We start from the raw sequence: 17,064 nt of genomic DNA on the forward strand, positions 1-17,064 counted from the left end.
AGAGAGAGAGCATCCAGTTTTGTTGACATTTAACTGGACACGCCAGCGCTGCTCTCTCTTTCACTCATATACAGTAGTGAGGGAAATCCACCTGCGATCCGAGCGGAGAGGTTAGGCTACTCATGGTCTCAATATGTGCTCTGCAATGATAACGTGATCAATGCCTACATTCCCCGCTTATAGCTGTTCAGGGGCAGTTTTTTAGTTCTCATCTCCATAAACATAAGACACCGGTGCATCTCTGATTTGTTGTTGGTCAACCATTACGCTTGTATTTCTTCTTCGCTGTGAATTACAATTTCCGTTCACCTGACCATTCGCAATCTGGGAAGTGCCACCACAGAAAGTCTGGAGGTACTGCCGCTCTGGTAAGCCAAAGTGAAGTGAAGTGAAGTGAAGTGAAGTGACGTGACATACGGCCAAGTATGGTGACCCATACACAGAATTTGTGCTCTGCTTTTAACCCATCCAAAGTGCACACACACAGCAGTGAACACACACCGTGAACACACACCCGGAGCAGTGGGCAGCCACGGTGTAGGTACCAATTTAGATCTTTTGTATGTTAAAAAAAATATTGATACTGGGTGCCAGAGTATCGATAATGCCTCATGGTCATAAATATCCTGATAAATTGGCACATCTATTTATAGTGCCACGCCTAATTTACATACAAATATACAGTACACTATAGTTCAAAAGTTTGTAAAACTGTTTGAAAAAGTAAGCTTTTTTTTCATACATTATTTTTTATTTAATAAAAGCCTTGGTGAACATGAGACATTTTTAAAAGACATTTTAAAAAATCCTGATATTACAGTATTGTTTTCTAACATTATAGGTCATTCCAGTAATTTAAAGCCAATCCATATTATGTAATTTTGCATCTGACAATGTGGTAAAATTGGAGTGGGTATTTTGTTTCTGTTTTTGCGATCTCTTTTCAAGGCCTGCAGCTGATCTGTAGTGCACATTCTACGTATCACAATTACACTAATACCACTAACCCTCTTATATAGTTGTTAGATGCTCTTTACACTCTCTGGACATCAGATGAAAAGATAATATTAAGTTTAAAGTGATACCTCTGTATTTACAATAATGTGGGATATGGTAAAGGTGCCATATTGCAAACAACATTACACAACAATATATCAACAAATACTGTATATTCCCTTTCTTTTAGTTTCTAAGTGTTTAGTTTTGGATTGACGTAAAAAAAATATTGATGTTTAATTTATGTTTAATTGTCATAATAGCTAAAAATTGATAATGAACCATAAATTATCATAATTAAAGGATGAATTTTGAGATTTTATAACTTCTGATGATTTCGAAAATGTGATAGAGAAAAAGGCAACGAGGAAGTCTTTTTTTTAAACAAAGGTCAAAACTCCATTTGTAATGTAGATTTCTGAGGGTGCACTCTTGTCATAATTTAATCTATTACTTTTCCTACATAATTTTTAACAAAAAATATTGGTAAAATATATATTTGGGAGTCTTAGACCTTTCCAACGATATATAGTTTGTCAAGATTAGATTAGATTTGATTGTAATATAGTATAGTCAACGTATGCGTCCCGTATACGGGACGGGGTGACAGTTAACAGGTTAAACACATTTTGCTTAATCCATTTTGTATATATATATGTGTGTGTGTGTGTGCGTGTGTGTGTGTTGAGTAAGAATTTACTCAAGTGCACAACTCTGTTTGGCTAATAGGCCAGACCTTTATATGCTGTGGTTTGGATATGTCTGTGTATGTGCTTGTTCAGAGATGTGTTTTCTTATCATATTCCATTTTCTCTGCTGTGTAGACAGTCATGTACTTGTAGTTACATGCCCATGCTTCGTTCATTATACAAGTGCACTTTAATTTGCTCTCATGGGTTAGATATCGATTAAGTTTGTGTGTAATTGCAGGCCATTAGAGACAGTCAGCATCAGGTAGAACAGAACAGAACAGAACAGAACACTCTGTGCTGTGGTGCAATGTAAGCTCAGGACTCTCAAGGTCAATGTCACAGCTGAAGCTTGTGATCCTCTGCCAAATGAAGGTGATGATGCTGATGATGATTTTTTCTGTTTATTAGGTCATTGATGTGAAGTTTATTGCCGAAGCTGTGTTGATACCTAATAGTGTTGTTTTTTGCAGGATATGCATTATTGTGATACTGTGTTAACAATGAGGTAGTCGCAACCTCAAATGTACCACCCACAGCCATTAAGCAGACTGCCTTTTCCATTGCAATATAGCTGGCCAAAATCATCAGTCCCAGTCTAATTAGCTAGGTCAAAGTTATGTTTTTAAAAGATACCAGGTTGATAGAATGAGCACATTTGAGGAAGAACAAATCTGTAGATTTGCCAAAGTTTGCAAGGTTAGTAGTATCGTTAAAAGATAACCTTGTGAAAAAGGCGCTTGCTTAATTTTATTGAATGTGTATTTGTAGTGTACTTCAAATCTTAAAAGCTTATTTTAAATGGGGAATTAAATGAAAGGCCATAATTGTACTTAAAGAGTACACTTTCATTACAATGATTTTTAACATTAAGTAGACATTAAATGCAGGGTAGGTAAAAAATGTATAAACAACTTTCGTGTACTTGCATGTACTTATAGTGTACTTACAGTGTATTTATCTAAGAAAGTTCTGGTAATACAAGGTAACTACATGGGGTAGGGTTTGGTTTAGGGGTAGGTTCAGGGTTAGTACCTAGTTATTACATAGTTATTGTAATTACTATAATAAGTACATAGTATGTACATGGGGAACAGGACTGTAAAATAAAGTGCTACCCAACTTTATTCCAAATTTGTTTAAACTTTCTATATATATCAATGCATAATTAAAATGTAAGTACTCTGATAAAAAGAGTATAAAAATCGAGTGACTCTAGACCATTTAATCTGTATTAAACACAGCACATTATTTCCATTCGGGACGAACCATAGGATTGGCTTAGGCGACTGTCACTCTCTCGCAACCATGGCAACCACCCTTTTGCCACACATGACCTGCCCACTTGCGCGCGCACGTTTGATTTGAGGAATTCAAGAGGCACGGATCCTAGGAATACCAAAACAATGGCAGAGAAAAAGCAAGCAAAATTCACAGTACTGGCCTATGCAGTTAGTGAAGGCAAACCAGGCAAAAAAAGGAAGACAGTAACAGTACAAGAAAAGACAATGAACAAAAAGTCTTTGGATAAACAAAGAAATAAAACGCGAGTTAATATCGGCGTGGCTTTCCAGCGATGGCGAGAACTGAGGGAACTCAAGGGGCTGAAAAGTGACTCCTTGATGGCTTTATTTCTGCTGAACAGGTAAATCTTTCTTTTTGTATTTTGATCATACATACAGCGTGGCTTTGGAAGGAGCCCAGAAGGGAGGGGGTGGAGTGAATGGAAATAATGAGCTGTCTTTAAAACAGTCGTGAGAGGTCTACAGAAACTAAATTTTTATACTTTCTTTTTCAGAGTACTTACATTTTAATTATGTATTGATATATAAATAAAGTTTAAACAAATTTGGAAAAAATGGTTTTATATAAATTTTTTACCTACCCTGCCTTTAAGTAGACTTTACTTTTATTAGTTTAATTAGAAGTTTTACTTTAAAGTACATTTTAAATAATTGTTTTCCTAATCTTTTGTCATGCTTTAAACGTGCAGTATGGAATTTTTGGCCACCAGGGGTCACTCAATCAAAACAATAACATGAGACGTACTTTGATGATGTCGGGAAAGAGCGTAGGCTCATGGGAGTTGTTGTTCATTGGAACACGCGCTCTGTCGCTCCCCACATTCCTCACTCATTTTAACTGAGGCCGGCGCAAGCGTCTCAGCTGCGTGGCGTGTCAGTTTTTAATTCGGCTCCCATGTTAATAGGTTAGAGCTTGCAGACTGCCTGCGTGAGACGCGTGTCTCAGGGCGGAAAACGTGTGCATGCTAGAAATAGAACCGACGCTTATTTTTCACGCGACACGCACACGTGTTGGAAGCGTTTCCAGGCAAAATATAATAGGAAAATGTTTATATGTAATTTTGTACACAAATACATATTAATTCATGACATTTTGATGTTTGAAAGTCTATAGGTTGACATAAATTCAGATACAAATGTAATTTAAAAAATAAATAAATAATTATCGACTTTCAAATATTGCACCTGTCAAACATAAGTCGATTTTGCCGTCAATACTGTTGATGGTGTCCTTTATCAGTAGGCTTTATATTTATGTTCAACATGAAGTATAGATATTGTTGTCATGAAGACAAGAGCCTGGTCTGTCAGCGGTCTCCCTCTATGTCACCTACAGCAGCAGCAGCGCGCCACGCTTCTGGCATGCAGCAGAGACGCCACGCAGCCAGTGTGTCACCGGCCTTAGTATTTTGACAATCACGTATTTTCGTGATATATGAATTATCAGACCCCTATCAAATCAATATTCCATCTAGCTAGTAGTAATATATGTTAAAAAAAAACACGGTTGCCTTTCGTTAATAATTATAATAAGGCTACGTTTATACTATGATATCGAACAAGATAGGGAACTGCATTTGAAGCTACTTTATCCAGCTAGATATAGAACACATGTAGATTTACATTATACTCTACATGAGAGCTAGTCCGTCTGCGTTTTACACAAGACATCATCGTTTCACAAAATATACGGATAGATATAGTTACCTGAATGGATGCATACCTGTTTATTAGAATGCAAGCATCTCTCTGTAGTTTCAGCTTGTCACGAAGCTCTCTCTATCTTGGAAATGCAACTCCAATATTTACCCGTGTCTCGTTTCTTCTTCGTCCCAAAACCTTCTCAGGTCATTTATTTCACCCGTACGTTTGCGCTTCACAGAACGTGCAGGCAAAGCATTATCATGATCCATAACTAAGTTATTGATTGAGGTATAAATACGAATATAAACAATATAAATATAAAATATAATAGTCTCGATCAAGGCTAGCTACTACTTTTTCTTCTTCGTCTCGTCTTTGCTTCTGTTCACCTTTGTATTTGGCGGTTCCGCAGGAAGTTAGATAAACTAGAGGGGTCAAAGTTTATATGACGCCATAGACGGGCGACAAAAAGGAAATAAAGAAACTTGCCGTGTCTTCTAATTAAACTATAATTTTCTCCGGATTTTAAAGTTCGTGGAAACTGTCGGGATAATGTAAGTACACAACAAAAAATATATATATAACATAGATATAGTGATATCTGCTATTTTTAAAGCAGAAAAATTACATATTGCGCCTTTAAAGAAGAATGCAAATGCTAATACTAATTATTATTTTTTTACAAGTTAATACATTTTGAATGTACTAAATTGTGATGTCATCATTACAAATGTGTAATAACAAAATATCTTTAATTACATGACAGAGGTTTAATTGAATTACTTTAAAGTATAATGATTGTTAGGAACATTTAACAGTACACTTTAACCATATTTCATAGAAGCAATTCTGAAATTACATGTGAAGTTGTACTTAAATCCTTTTATGTTTATAGTTTATTTAGAATATATTTAATTATCCCACAACATAATTTAATATTCACTTGCAAGTGCAGTTAAACAGTTTACAGAGGAGGGTAGTAACGAGTTACATTTACTTCGTTACATTTACTTGAGTAATTTTTTGAGGTAACGAATACTTTTCGGAGTATATTTAAAGATGGGTACTTTATACTCTTACTTGAGTAAATTTTGGGGGGAAAATCTGTACTTTTACTTCGTTACTGTGGGCGACGCTCCTCTCGTTACTTTATCTTAATGCAATAAATGTTATAAATGCTTCAGTTTGTTCCAAACGCGCCGTCTACTTTTCTCTGGGCAATGAGCGATGCCCAATCGCGAATGATTCATTCTTTTGAGTCAATACTGTTCAAAGGCTTGATCAAACTAATTGGCAAACGAGTGAATTGGTTCATGAATCAGTTTGAATGAGTCGTTCAGTTCCCTGCCGCACGCGCTGAGCATCTGAAGTGGTTCACTCGGAGTTGTAACGTTTAAGAACATCAGCAGCGTTGAAAACGTGGCTGAAACTGCACTGAATTGAAAGCAAATCTGCTAAGGCTATTATTTGCTAGCGATGGAGATCCTTATTAGATGAACACCGCGTGTGCTGTCTACTGTTTAACAGGTAATAACTTGGGCTACATTCGATTACAGTACACGATACCACTGTGACATTAGTTTGTTGTACGTGTGTGGCTTATAACAGAGGGCAGTCAAGTTGAATGAAGCTTCCAAAAGACAAAAAATAGCCGATTAAGATTTTATTAATTTTATTACAATCACACTGGTGCAAGTCAGCTGCTAAATTCAGATCTGTGATCGCTTGCTGGCGCTGAGCCAGAGATAGATGCGTTTATACAGCGCTGCGCATTATAACACATCACACATGATTCTTTTGAGCTTATTAAAGCATTGGCCAATCAGAGGTGTTCAGATGAGTCATCGCTAAAATGCCGGTGCTTCCTTCACTCGCTCACTGACTGAATACCTCTTTCTGGCGAATTCTCTCGCAGGAACAACAAAGTGCAGATGTGTGTACGAATCTTTAATTAAGATATTGATTTCACAGTGTTAACAGTTTCAGTGATTTTAATGGGAGTTTCTGAGAGTGATTGAAATCTAGACTGTCAGTGAAAATTATCTTTAATAATGTAAATGTTATTTGCTCTCTTTCTGAACAATGAAAGATTAGTAGCAATATTTAAATCACATTTAATATAAAGTCAGTCGTATTAAAAATATGTTATGGCATGACACCTATATCTGTTACTTACGTAAACAGACAAGCTTTTATAATAAATTACATAAATTGGAGTAAAGGATGATGAAATATATACATTTATACACACACACATACATTACATACATTTTATCTATATATCTAAATAAAAATAGACTCAGTATATATGACCCAAAGTAACTAGTAACTAACTACTTGAGTAGATTTTTTATCTGATACTCTTTTACTTTTACTCAAGTAACTATTCAAGACTAGTACTTTTACTTTTACTTGAGTAAATATTTCTAGAAATACTTTTACTTTTACTTGAGTACAGTTTTTGGGTACTCTACCCACCTCTGACAGTTTATCAGGAACAATCAAAGCTGACTTTCAAAGCTGATTTTTTTGCATCATTACTCCAGTCACACAATCCTTCAGAAATCCTTTTAACAATAAGATTTTCTAAAAAAAAAAAAAAAAAAAAAAAAACATTTATTGTTATTATTATTATTATTAATGTTGAAGAGAGTTGAGAATATTTTTTCAGGTTTTTTTTGGGGGGGGGGGTAAATTGAAAGTTATATTTATTTGTTACATTTATATTATTTACATCAAGCTTTTGAATGGTATAGTAGTGTATATTGTTATTAAAACTTCATAATGTTTCACTTGATTATACATTTAGTCAGGAACTAGAGTTTGAAAAAAGTCTAACTAGTAAAATGTTTAGACGCTATGTGAAAACTAGTACAAGTATATATATATATATATATATATATATATATATATATATATATATATATATATATATATAAAGAGACTTACTCATGTTTACGATCTCTGCTGAATAAAGCGCTTCATTCTTTTTTTTCTGAGGAAATCCAAATCACATCTTTTTGGGGTGAATTATGTCTTATTCTTCTCATCGTGAAGCAAACAGTAAAATAAATAAATAAATTGAACAGTCTCGCTGCGTTGTCTTCTGTTGTATTGGCGTATTTAAGCTGCGTGCTTCAGTGAAACATTAGAATTTGAATAGCACGTTCAGCGTGGGGGCATTGTCACATTAGAAGATAATGAAGGGAGACGTGCAAAACGGACATCGCGTTGTTTTCGTATGGATTACTTTACCACAGAATATCTGTTTTCGGCAGCACATGCCGAACATGTCAGGCTTTCTACAGATATATCTCTTAATACTGAGAATACTGTCTCTTCATTGAGTATTCACTGAGTTACAGTTCATTTTAATGACCCGTGTCTAAATGAAGATCAGCGCAGACAAAGGCTGCAGACAGCACACCTTGTTTGTTATCTTTATTTTATAAATTCACAAGGTTTGTTGTAATTATGTCTGTATACAAAAAAAGTACACCCTTTACAGATTCGATTGATGTATTGCTCTTATCTGTACGATCAAAACTGAAAGTGTAATTTAAGTTCATTTCGGGGTTATCAGGAGAAAATGCCTCATAACGCGTATCCGCGTTAATCGATTCCAGAGGGTTAAATGTGTCATGTTCTTCCTGTCTTTGTGCCTTTATTTTGTAGGTGGACTTTTAGTTTGTATTTTTTACTTGGTTCCTGATGTATTATTAGTGTTTGTACTTTTTCCCCCCAAGCTCCTAAGTTTTCTGAGTTACTTTGTATTTTGTGTTGTTTTGTATTTTATCATATTACCTAATAAATCATCTGCACCAAACTGTTCCGGTCAAAATTAGCCCATAAAATCATACTTGCCAGGAGGTATATGCAACAATATATTGGAAAAGTAGTATGATTATACATAGCTACTGAGTTCCACCCCTTGCACTGTGGGCTGTGATTTGGTCCAAAGTGCAATGGTCCCAAGTCCGGTGGTCTCAGCACACTCATGTCTGGTGGAGCCAAATCCAGTGGTCCTAGTACCTTCCTGAACTGGTGGTCACAAACACTCCCTGGTCTGGATGTCCGAGTGTTCCCTAGCCTGGAGGTCTGAAGTCCAGGGATCCATGCTCTCCAATCTCAAGTAGTCTCAGTGCTCCCTAACCCAATGGTCCCAAGTCTAGTTGTCTCTGAGGCCCCGTCTGGTGATCCTGGAGGTCCTTCCCCTGTCACCAGTGATTCCACTAATAGCTACTGCAATTTTGTGTCTGGTCCACACACTTCCCCAACTCCCTAGAGGGCCACCCCTGATCCCTCAGAGTTCCCTATAATGGCCAGGAGGACCGTCCCTCACTACTCAGTTTCTCTTCACCAGAAGGGCCATTCCTGACTCCTCATAGTTTAAGCTTATGGCCAGTAGAGCCCTCTCTACTGCTACCTACTGCTAGGTGTGCATTCCCTGAACTCCTTGAGTTACTTGCTGGTAAACTGCTCTGCCGTGGCCTCCAGATCCCCCGCTGTCTTCTGTTCCACCCTCGAAGTCCACAGTTCATTCGGTGCAGCCTCATGTTCTCAAGCTGTGGTGGTCTCCTGATCCCCAGTGGTCTTCAAGTCCACCCTGGTGGTTAGCTTCACCGGCACCACCCTGATAAAAATTTTTGTTAAAAATTCTCTAAATTATATTAATGAAAATGTGAGGTAATAACACTACAATGTATAAAGGAAGCAACTGTATGTAAATTGAGTTTTTGCTTCGTCAAAACAGCTGCCATATATGTGATCTCATGGAATGTCTCTACAGAGTACTCAATATGAAGTGCAACTCTCGTTCTAGTTTTTTTCTGATGCAGATATGACATCAGGAGCATGTCTACTGGATTGTTACTGAAAGTTTGACCTCATTATGTGAAAATGCAACCCCTCTCATGTAGAGGAACAGCAGACCCTCTCCAGCCAGCCAACTCCCTGAAAGCATGCAATCCAGCTCCATTTTAGAGTATTCAGTTGGAACACTAGAACTAGCTAGTGTTGGCTTAGTGTGTAGAAGGTTTAAATTACCCTACAGGAATAAAACGCTTCCCTCTGTTGATGTGAGTCCTGCCAATTACATGTCACTGGAACTAGCTTACGCAATTCCTTGGCCTTGAGGTAAGAGATTTAACCCTGCAGTTTCACATTGACCTTTCACCCACAGTTTTCTTGATCTTAGGTCCAAGATCTTAGCTGCGCTGTTGTTTTTATATTCCCATTTTATTTTTTCTTTTGTAAGCCAAATTTGCTGATGAGGTGTCCATCTGGAGCACTTAACCCCAGGGAGGGCTGTTCCTGGAATTGTTCTGGTATTTGGATGAAAACATCCTCTGGATTTCAAAATGATAACTAACATTATAACTTGCACACTTTCAGTTGAGGAAGGACTTCTGCATGTGTTTGATCATGAGAGCAGCATTGCTCACATTCCTTGCTCCTCTTATTCAGGTGTTGTTTTCTGTCTGCAGCTGATCTAAATATACCGGCAGGGTGAAAGACACACCCTGTGGTACCCAGTGTTGAGGACTTCTTTTCATTGCAGGGCTTGGGTTACATTCTTCAGTACTTAATGGGCAAAAGTGTGCTTAGACCAGTGGTTTTCAAACTGGGGTCCAGGGACCTCCCAGGGGGCTGCAATGGGATGCTTGGGATATATTGTCACACCTTATATGCCTATAACATAGCTAACCTTCCATATCACGGTGACCAACCAATCACTCTTCAGCAGCTGTGGAAAATAGGTTTGCCATTTCCCGAGCAACATTCCTGTGTTATTGTTTGGATTTTTACTACGAGCAGAACATTACTGCATTGTGTTGCTCTAACATGGGAATTAGTACACGTATTAGTAGTATGTGTTCATTTGTGTGTGCGTGTGTGTGTGTGTGTGTGTGTGTGAAAGAGAGCAAGAGAGAGGGCCTGTTTTCTGAGTGCTTAAGCTGTTAAGCTTATTATGTTACAGCCAAGTGAGGTCATTTAAGATGGGATCTCACGGAAACAGGTGGATTACTGTCAGGTGCTCAGGGAGAATCCGATGCATACTACAGTATATATTACTGGGATTGTAGCAATTTTACTGCTCAGAAGTTGCTTTTTTAAAGCAAAAAATTCTATGTTTCAACTTATTCTTAAATGTTTCTCCTATATACATTTAAAATAAACAGACAAAAATTAAGCAGTTGTTGACATACAGTAAGAATATAAAGCAATAAAATGAATGTGTATAGCATAGTCCAGATTTGCTTTTGATTTTGAATTGACAGCGTTTCCTTCTGTACTGAAGAAAATATGTTACAGCTATTTATACTTGTATTTTGTATTTATTAAACACGTTCAAAAGTTTCATCTGTGGTTGCTAGAACTAAAAATAAAAAAATAAAAGTAGCAACTTGATTTTAAATTTCCTGTAAAAAAAACCCCGAAAATATAGAAAATGGCAACATGCAATAAATGTTAACAACCTAAAATGTAACTTACAGCTCTAAGATACATAAATTGTAAATATAAAAAGAAAGAAATGGAAATGGAAAAACCATAAAATGTGAATTCTGGGAATGTGAATTTACTGTTTTTCACTGTAAATGATAAAATAACAATGTCTTTTCCACTTCCAAAAAACTCCTGTGAATTATTTTACTGAAAAATTACATGAAATGTCCCATTAGATTTATTACAGTTTTTATGGTATAAAGTAAGGATACTTAATGTTAACCAATTAACACTTACATTTTTTACATTTTAGCATTTTTAGAGTTTTTACTGTTAAAATTATATGATTGCAGACAAATACAAGTACTGAAGAAAGAGGTGCACTTGTTTTTGTTCATTATTCAGAATGAGATATCTCAGCTTTTGACAGACAGAAAGAAAAGCCATGGGAGAGAAGGAAATTCCACAGTTATCATGTGCCTCAGAGGAGGTAGAAAATGGATCAGCCCTGAGAATGATGTCATTGGAGTGTGTCTGTGTGTATTATGTTCCTGATGTAATTCTTGTTTTAGTGGAAAAAAGACTGTGAGAAAAGGAAAGAGAGAGTGCGGAGAGATGGAGGGAGTCACTGAAGTAGAGGGGAAAATTAAGGGAAGGTTGTGATTCATTTTGTTTTGTTCTCCCCACTCATGCACCTGTCCGGTGTCCAGTCTCCATGTGCCTGCATGACGTCATGGTGTGCTGATTAGAAACTCAACAATTGTTTCTTGTAATATGGATGTAATATGCACATGTAATATGCACATTTGTTCCTCAAACCAGTTAAGTGCAAACCCTGCCCTGCCGCAGATTCTAAAGATTCAACTGTCTCTCTTTTTTTCTGCAGTTTGTGGATGTGACTTGGCTCAGGGAGGCTTTTTTGTGCGTCAGGGTGAGTATATCTGCACTCTGGATTATCAGCGTCTTTATGGCACCCGCTGCTTCAGTTGTGAAGAGTTCATTGAAGGGGAAGTTGTGTCCGCCCTGGGCAAGACGTACCATCAACGCTGCTTTGCCTGTGCCATCTGCAAGTAAGACACATGTGCAAACACACTAACATTCATTCACTTTGGTACTTTTAAGTTTTTGCTTTACATTTTCAGCTGAACATTTTGATTTGGATAAGGTACAGCAGCAGTAAAGAAAGTCCAAAAGGTTAATTACATATTTCACTTAATATCAGTTTTATCAGTAAGGAAAAATTAAGCATTTTAGGCAAATTAGCGTTTTAAGGACAAAAACGTACTCGGTTACTAATGTAACCTCGGTTCTCTCTAGAAGAGGGAACGAGTACTGCGTCTTAGCTAAGACGCTACGGGAAAAGTCTCTTTTCACGATACACTGAAGCAAAAAATTATCCTTAATTTTGAATTATTGTAAAGCGCATTTGCAGCAGCACACAGCCATAGGCGAGACGGCTCGCTCGCTCATTGGCTGCTCTGCGGCAACTGCATAAGCCTATCGAGCGCAGGCTGATGCAACATCAGACCAATGAGGGCACTTCGCGCCCTCCATGCCACTTCCCGCCGAAACAGGTGTGGCCTAGCCCTATAAAGGGAAGGGAAGGGTTAAGGGAAGTCGTGGCCTAATGGTTAGAGAGTCGGACTCCCAATCGAAAAGGTTGTGAGTTCGAGTCCCGGGCCGGCAGGAATTGTGGGTGGGGGGAGTGCATGTACAGTTCTCTCTCCACCCTCAATACCACGACTTAGGTGCCCTTGAGCAAGGCATCGAACCCCCAACTGCTCCCCGGGCGCCGCAGCATAAAAAAGGCTGCCCACTGCTCCGGGTGTGTGCTCACAGTGTGTGTGTGTGTTCACTGCTCTGTGTGTGTGCACTTCGGATGGGTTAAATGCAGAGCACAAATTCTGAGTATGGGTCACCATTAGAGCTGAAACAACGAATCGATTTAATCGATAAAAATCGATTATTAAAATAGTTGTCAACTAATTTAGTCATCGATTCGTTGCTAAATAACTTTTATTTGCCGTAAGCGGCTAATTTCGTGCATATTTCAAATCTGCGGTGACCAAAGTGTGGCAGTAATGAGCCACCGGAGGTTTTACTCAGCCAGTACAGCAGGAGAAGTAGCGAATAGCCAATAGCTGGCCTCGTTTTATGTCACGTGCTTCCCGAACAGCGTCTCTGCAGCATTTAGCGGGATGTGGGAGACTGGGAGTACTTTACTTTGAGCCTTCAAAAAAGAAGAGTAACCTGTAAACTCTGCACTACTGAACTGTTTAAGGGGACGTTCACATATCGCGTCTTTTGCGCGCAAGACTTTTATTTGTGCAGATTCTCCAGTACAATGTTGTTTGCAAATGTTTAGTCGTAAAAGCTGATAACATTGCTTTTTAACAGTTAACATTTAAAGCTTTACAAACATGTTCTGTGATCAGTTTGTCGTTTACCAGTTCAAAATTCAGTCGTGCAGCCTAATTATGACTGAATGAGAGGGGTAAATGTTTAAAGATATTTGAAATGCACTTTTTTTCTAAGTATTCACTGCTCTTTTTCACACAGCAGGTTTTTTGTGTGTGTCCAATTTTTTTTTCTGGACAACCTTCTGATGGTTTTTACTTTAAATTGTGAGTTCCATTCAGGTTTCATGCCATTAGCACTTTATTCGAAGGATTGTTTACAATTTCACAGCAAAAGCTATAAAGCTGTTTCCCAGTAAATAATAAAATACAATGCACTGCAATTTTATTCTGTTTTATCCTTATTCTTCGTGAAAATATGTTCTGAAAGATTCCTTAATAAGCTTCGTTCGGGATGTTAAACTACTTTAGGAGCTCTAAGGACTGCCATGGTGAAAACATTATTTTAAATCTCCTTGTGAAATTTGCTAGAGTATGGGTCAGTGTTCTGATTGCAGAAGAGTTCGACAAAGGATTACTAACACAATAAAACAACTCCAGGTATATTTTTGATTAGGATATGACAGTGCAAAATGGTTAAAATCTCTTAAAAATCTATGCTGAAGAATAAAGACCATTTATTAATAATTTACTTGGGGAAAAAATGGGGAAAACTAAAATATAAGTACATAAACCGATTAATCGATTAATCGTAAAAATAATCGACAGATTAATCGATTATCAAAATAACCGTTAGTTGCAGCCCTAGTCACCATACTTGGCTGAATGTCACTTCACTCACTCACTCACTCACTAAAGGGAGCTCGAAAAGGCTGACTCACCTGATTTATTTCATCGCCGAAGCGAACCAGAGTGAATCGTACGCATGGCAGAGAACGCAGTACTCGTTCCCTCTTCTAGAGAGAACCGAGGTTACATTAGTAACCGAGTACGTTCTCTTACGAGAGTTCTCTCGTACTGCGTCTTAGCTAAGACGCTACGGGAACCCAATGTAAAGCACCGTGCGTGCAGAGATCACACACCAATAAACCTTGCAGCGACGCCCAGGATTTACAGTGCACAATCACCAGAGGGACTCACAGAGAGTCCTAGAACAGGAGGGGGAAACCCTCCGTCCCATATCTAGCAGCGTTCGTATAGCGGTCGGCAATATGACATCACATATTCAAGGCAAGGCCTGACCAATGTGGGAATGTGGGTCTTACGCAATACTGCCCATATAACAGTCGGCAGCGCATCGCGCTTGCGATCTCAGAGTTCCAATCAGGACACTGATTCAACTATACCGACAACAGCTTTGCTTGCAGAGCGGGAACCTCTAGGTTATAGAACCTGATAAATGTAGAGGGCGAGGCCCATCCTGCCGCCATACATATATCCTGTAAGAAAATCCCACTAGACCACGCCCACGATGAGGCGACGCCTCTTGTGGAGTGTGCTCTGACACCCAGTGGGCACTGAAGGCCCCTGGAAGTGTAAGCTAACGCTATAGCATCAACTATCCATCTGGATAGGCTCTGTTTCGAAACCGCCATTCCCTTGGAACGTCCACTGAACCAGACAAACAGCTGCTCAGTCTGTCTGAAGACAGCAGAGCGAGACACATAAGCTCTTAAAACCCTAACGGGGCAAAGAAGACTTGAGTCTCCATCCTCTTCTGACACCGACAGGGCAGACAGGGAAATAACCTGAGCCCGAAACGGTGTGTTGAGGGATTTCGGCACATAACCGTGCCTAGGTTTGAGTATGACTCTTGAGTCATTAGGCCCAAACTCCAGGCACGTCGGGCTCACCGAGAGCGCGTGCAGGTCACCCACACGCTTCACTGAAGCGAGAGCCAACAAGAACACTGTCTTGAATGACAGATGTTTGAGGCTAATCGTTCGGATAGGCTCGAAAGGGGAACCTTTCATGGCCTCCAAAACCGTCAAGAGGTCCCATACAGGGACTGACGGAGGTCTGGGAGGATTCAGCCTCGTAGCTCCTCTAAGGAAGCGGATGACCAAATTGTTCCTTCCTATTGACTGACCGAGCGTTGTCTCGGAAAACGCTGCGATAGCCGCAACGTAAACTTTGAGCATGGAGGGGGCTCTGCCCTTATCCAACAGCTCCTGTAGGAAGGAGAGAACCTCCGTCACCTCACAACTAAGGGGTGAACGTCCCCGAGCTGTGCACCAGCTGGAGAATACTGACCACTTCGAGGCATATAGCCATCGAGCCGACAGCGCTCTAGCCTGAGTGATAGTATTTAGCACTCCCACTGAGAGATCAGCGGGTAACCGTTGAGCGCCCACACATGGAGGGACCACAACTCCGGTCCACTTCCGCCCTGCCAAATCTCTCCCACAGCAGCTGGACTGTCTGTGGGTGTAGAGACCATTCGCCCGTGGGAATGTTGTTTCTGGACAGTCTGTCTGGACCCAGATTCTGTAGCCCAGGCACATGAACTGCTCTCAGCGAGCACAAGTTGGAGGCGCTCCGCCAACCTGAACAGGTTTCGGGACCTGAGACCGCCCTGGCGATTTATGTAGGACACCACAGACATGTTGTCCGAACGGACTAAGACGTGGTGGCCCTTGATTCGGGGACAAAAGCGCGTCAGCGCGCTCTCCACTGCCAGCATTTCCAGACAGTTGATATGTTGGAGCTTTTCCCGTTCTGACCACAGGCCAAAGAATGGTCTGCCCTCGAGCAGCGCTCCCCATCCCGAAGTGGTGGCATCCGTCGACACCACTTTCACTTTCGAGGAAGTCCCCAGGCTTACACCTGATTGGTACCAGTCGTTCGCTGTCCAGGGTTTCAAGGCTGTAACACAGCTCTGATTGACCTTGAGACGCAACTGACCGGATATCCACGCTCTGCGCGGTACTCGCGCTTTCAGCCAGAACTGCAAGGGGCGCATGCGGAGCAGGCCCAACTGAAGAACTGGTGATGTTGAGGCCATGAGACCTAGCATCTTCTAAAATTCTCTGAGCGAGAAGGTCGCGCCGCAGCGGAGAGAGCTCGCTGTGCGCTGAATGCCCAATGCGCGCTGTGGCGACAGCCGCGCCGTCATGGAGCATGAGTCCAGAGCTATACCCAGAAACAGTATCGTCTGACTGGGGTTCAGCGAACTCTTCGTCCAGTTGACACTGAGACAGAGTTTCTCGAGGTGATCGAGTAAAATGGCCCTGTGTTCCACGAGCTCTGATCGTGATTGAGCCAGAATCAGCCAGTCGTCCAAATAGTTCGGCACTCGCATGCCTCTGAGTCTGAGAGGAGCGAGCGCTGCTTCCATGCACCTCGTAAACGTACGAGGAGCCATGGACAAGCCGAACGGCAGGACTGTATACTGGTATGTCTGGCCCTCGAAGGCGAATCTCAAGTATCGCCTGTGACGTGACGCTATCTGTATTTGAATATATTTGATGACTTCGGGGCTTCCGGCCTCACCGTAATCCTCTGCCGTGGTCCCCGCGGCGCGGGGCGACGGCCAGCAGAGCGAGAGCGGGGTCTCGAGCTGCGTTGCTGACGCTGTTGCGATGAAGCAGCAGGAGGCGAGGGGTGTGGCTGAGAGCTTTGCGGGGC

General features: G+C 40.2%; 1 protein-coding gene across 1 annotated transcript in view; it reads left to right on the plus strand.

Moving 5' to 3' along the window:
- Positions 1-17,064, plus strand: part of LOC132121473 (actin-binding LIM protein 2-like) — a 72,877-nt gene that overhangs the window by 13,536 nt on the left and 42,277 nt on the right. The window contains exon 3 of the mRNA XM_059530883.1: positions 11,967-12,150. Within this exon, the coding sequence (XP_059386866.1) occupies positions 11,967-12,150 (184 nt within the window). The remainder of the gene's footprint in view (positions 1-11,966; positions 12,151-17,064) is intronic.

The sequence above is a fragment of the Carassius carassius genome, chromosome 39, assembly GCF_963082965.1.
Source record: "Carassius carassius chromosome 39, fCarCar2.1, whole genome shotgun sequence".
NCBI classification, from domain to species: domain Eukaryota; kingdom Metazoa; phylum Chordata; class Actinopteri; order Cypriniformes; family Cyprinidae; genus Carassius; species Carassius carassius.